Source organism: Monoraphidium neglectum (genome assembly GCF_000611645.1).
Source record: "Monoraphidium neglectum strain SAG 48.87 unplaced genomic scaffold scaffold04727, whole genome shotgun sequence".
Lineage (NCBI taxonomy): Eukaryota > Viridiplantae > Chlorophyta > Chlorophyceae > Sphaeropleales > Selenastraceae > Monoraphidium > Monoraphidium neglectum.
In genome coordinates this window covers 1-4,049 of record NW_014008902.1, presented here as the reverse complement: position 1 = coordinate 4,049, position 4,049 = coordinate 1, and the positions used below count along the sequence as shown (strand labels likewise).

The 4,049-nt window shown below is 71.7% G+C and overlaps 1 protein-coding gene across 1 annotated transcript; it reads right to left on the bottom strand.

The window, feature by feature from the left end:
- Positions 1–2,360: 2,360 nt before the first annotated feature.
- Positions 2,361–3,954, bottom strand: MNEG_14739 (hypothetical protein; the record flags this gene model as incomplete). Its single annotated transcript, XM_014036790.1, has 2 exons — positions 2,361–2,543; positions 2,845–3,954. 2 exons carry the CDS (start codon positions 3,952–3,954, stop codon positions 2,361–2,363), a joined length of 1,293 nt encoding a protein of 430 aa, XP_013892244.1.
- Positions 3,955–4,049: the final 95 nt, after the last annotated feature.

The following is a 4,049-nucleotide window of genomic DNA, read 5'->3' as shown; positions in this document are numbered from 1 at the left end:
GGGCTGGCGGCTGCGGGCGGGCGGGCACGCGGGCAAGTGGGCCCAAGCGGCCGGAGATGGGGCGACCCTCTTGTCGCGACGCCGAGCTTGCGCGCTGTGAGCCTTGCGGCCGTGCGCCTGTGGAAGAGCCGCCCTCCCTGGCCTGCAGCTGACCCATCCCCTTGGGACCGACCCCACGGATGCTGCAAGCCGCGTGTGCGCACACATAATCTCGACCACCCGCTCGCCCCCGCATGAGCCCTGGGCCGCGCGCGAGCACGAGGCCCAGCTGGCCAGCTGGCACCTCCTGCAGCGTGGCGGAGTCCACAACCTTTATGGTGGTCAGTGCCTTTACAGTAGGCCCATGCTGCCGCGACGTGGACGCCCGCGCGGGACGCCTCGTTTGCAGGGGCCGGCGGGAAGAGCGAGGGCGTGGGTGCTGTGGGGCCGAGCGGGGCCGAACGGGGGAGGGGAAACGAGCGCAGACGCCAGAAGCGTGGCGAGCGGTCCGGCAGTCAGCTGTGCATCTTTGAACAGCCAAAGCAACCAAGGCTGCTCCCAATGGCCGGCCTGCGCCAGGCCCGCGGCCGGCCTGTCGCGCGGGCCCCTGTCGTCCTGCCGCCGGGGCCGCCGCACGCGCAGCAGCTGCCGCGCCCTGCCGGCGCTCGCCCTGCCTGGCCGAATCGCCGAAACACCCGCCTTGTGAGCAGCGTGCTTAGTCCTGCTGCCAGCCCCCACTCTTAGTCCCGCGTTTGACAGCAAACCCGCTCACCACTACCCCTGCGGCCCGTGGCCGAACGCCACAGGTGGCGCTTGCTCCCGTTCCGTTTTTTTTTCCGGTCGCGTCAGCACATTCGAGGGTGAGGGGTTGTTTGTGCGCCACATGCAGAAGATGCACACTTGATACCAGGTGCAAGAGTTTACTCAACAAAAAAGCAATAAGCGCCAGGACCCCGCGTCCGACAAGCGAGCCAGCAGCAACAAGCGGGGAGAGCACCCAAGCCGCGGCGCGCACGCGCCCGCGCCCGCGCGCAAAAAGCAATTTGGTGTAAAAATCCGGGGCGGGCGGAGGATAATCCCCCTCGATCCAAGAGTCAGGGTGGGCCCCCAATTTGGGTGCAGCCGCTCCCAGGAATGCGGGGCGAGCCCCAGCCCTGCAAATGCACAGTGCTCGGCGCTCGGACGGCGGGCGGGGACGCGCGCGCTCCAGCCCGCCCCTGCCGCGCCGCGAGACGCGCGGGTGCGCGCGGAGATGCGCGCCGCTCCGCGGGAGCGGCGGGGCCGCGCGGGAATGGCGCCGCGCGAGCGGGCAGACGTGGTGCAAGAGCCGCGCACGCAGGCGCGCCCTTCTCGCTCGGCCCTTCCGACACGCATAGTATGGTACACTCGGCCACGAGGGGGCGCCTGCGCGCGCACACTCCGCACGCATGTTGGTGGCATGCACGAGCAGCGCGGCTCGCCGGCGCAGCGTCCGGGAGCAGCGCCTCGAGGCGCCGGGCCGCGACCGGCGGCCATGCGTTGGGGCGCGGATGGCCCGAGGCGGAACGAGGGCCGACTGCAGGTGGGGGAGGGTGGAAGATGCAGAGGCGCGACGCCGGCGGGGTCCGCGCCATTCGCCGCAGGGTGCCATCCCTTTTCAGTCGGCGGCGCTCATGTGTGGGTGCAAATATAGGTGGCGGGGGCTGCCAACGGATTGGACAGAGGTTCAAGAAGCTTGCAGGTTGGGGATCCGGCTGGAGCGTGGCGGGCGCTATGGCGGCGCCGGCCGGCCCCAGCCGCACGGCAGGGGAAAGGGCAAGCCTCCGACGGGTGCCCCCGCGCACATAAGGGGCCTGTCGACCCAACTCGGCTGCAATCAAGCACAGTAAACCGTCGATGTTGCTGGCGGCATGGCGCGCCGCGCAAGAGGAAGGTCTTCGGGATGCACAACCGGGCGGGCGCGCCCGGTCAATCTTTGTCAGAATTCGGTCAGACGTCCCCACAACCCCCACCCTGTCTCCTGGGGCAGTCCATCCCCGTGAATGACATCCCCAGCTGACCTCAGTTCCAAGGGCGCTGACTCAGCATTTGGATGATGCCCGCCGTAGGCGCCGCCGCAGCCGCGCGGGCCTTGGCGGGCCGCAACGGCGCTTGCTTGGTGCCGCGCACCACCTCGTATGCCCGAGAATTTCTGTGTCCTTGTGTCTGCGCCCTTCCTGCAACCGGCAGCGGCGGCGCCGCGCGCTCGACGCCCGTCTGCAGCGCAGCGCAGCGTCGGCGGGCGTGCGCGCCGCCACGGGCGTGCGCTCTCGCGTGCGTGCTGGTGGCGCCCGGGCGCCGGCCGCGGGGCCTGCCATTCGCCAAACCTCCCTTCCAGAGACCGGCGGGCCTGGCCGCGTCCCTCAGTCCCAAACCCCAGCAAGGTGCGCCGGCTGCTGGCGCTGCGCCGCGGCGGCCGCGAGCGCCGATGCCGCGACGTCGCCGGGCGCGCCGGGGCGGCCCGTGGTGCCGCCGTTGGCTGCAGCGGCGGCGGCTGCCGCCATCATCTCCCCAATTTGGGCCTCCAGTCCGCCAGATGGGATCATCTGCGCACAAATCATGGTCAAATCGTATGTATACTCAGCAGTAGCAGCACGCACTGGTCAGAACAAGTAAATACCTGCCGGTGCCCAACAGGCCGTGCCTGCTGCCGCCACCGAGACCGCCGTCCGCCGCACGCACGCACGCACGCACGCACGCACGCAGGGGCGACAAACCCGATCCTCGCGCAACACGCTTGCTTCTGGACACGCCTAGCCCCTTGCATGATCAGGCGGCCTTGGCGGCAGCCCGCCCGCGGCGCTCTGAACCTCGGGAACGCACCCCGGCCTAACCTCGGACACCCACCAGATCGTCCTCCCCGTCGATCAGGTCGAGAAAAGCCGCAGCATCCTGCATCGCCTCCGCCCCGCCGTGGCCCGCGTGCGGCAGCTGGCCGCTGTGCTGCTGCTGCGGGTGCTGCTGGTGCTGCTGGTGCTGCTGGTGCTGCTGGTGCTGCTGCTGGTGCTGCTGGTGCTGCTGCTGGTGGTCGGGCAGCGAGTGCGTGACAAACATCTGCTGCTGAGCGCCGTGCGGCGCCTGCACGGCGAACGCAGGGGGCATCTGCGCGTTGAGCATGACCACGTGGTGGCCACCCATGTGGTGCCCGCCCATGTGGCCGCCCTGACCATTGGGATGCATCACATGCGCCATCACATACTGCGGCGCCGAGTGCATCACCATGCCGCCGCCACTCCCGCCGCCGCCCGCCGACGCGGCGTCCTGCGCGCTCGCGACCGCGGAGAGGGCCCCGTAGCTGCCGCCGCTGCCAGAGTGGTAGAGCACCTGCTGGGCTCCATGCGCCGCGGGCGCGAGCACGTAGCCCCCGCTGCCATCGGGCACCGCCGCCAGCGCCTGCGGCGGGTAGGACGACGCGCCCGCGGCGCCGTACGACGCGCCGAGCTGCTGCTGGTGCGCGGCGAAGACAGCGCCGCCGGGCGCACTGCCCGCGAACATCATGGGGATGCCGTTCGGCCCGATAAACACGGTGCCCGCCGGCGCGCCGTGCATTCCGCCGCCGCCGCCGCCGGCCCCGATCGGGATCGGCGCGCTCCCGCTGCCGACGCGGCCCGGGCCCGGCGCCGCGGCAGCCGCCGCCGCGCCGCTGACGGCGACGCTGCTCGCCATTTGCTGCTGCGTCAGCCCTGTGGAGCTGACCGCGCGCTCAACCATGCCCGCCGGCGGCGCGGCGCCCGCGCCCTGCTGCAGCGCGCGCGACAGCTTGGCGATCTGGCGGCGGGGCCAGCGCGTGATGCCGTTCCGCCGGCAGGCGCGCTTCAGCGTCGTCGCGCAGATCCCGAGGTTGGCCGCGGCCTCCTTGAGCCCCAGCCCGAACTGAGACTGCAGGTCTTCGAACGTCAGCCGCCGCCCCGCGCCGAGCTGGTGCCGCGGCGGCGCCTTGCCGCCCGCGCCGCCCATCCCGTCGTCGCCGCCGCCGCTGCCCTCGCCGTCGCCGTCATCGTCGGCGCCAAAGTCCTCCCCGTCGTCCTCAGCCGCCGCCGCCGCCGCCGCGG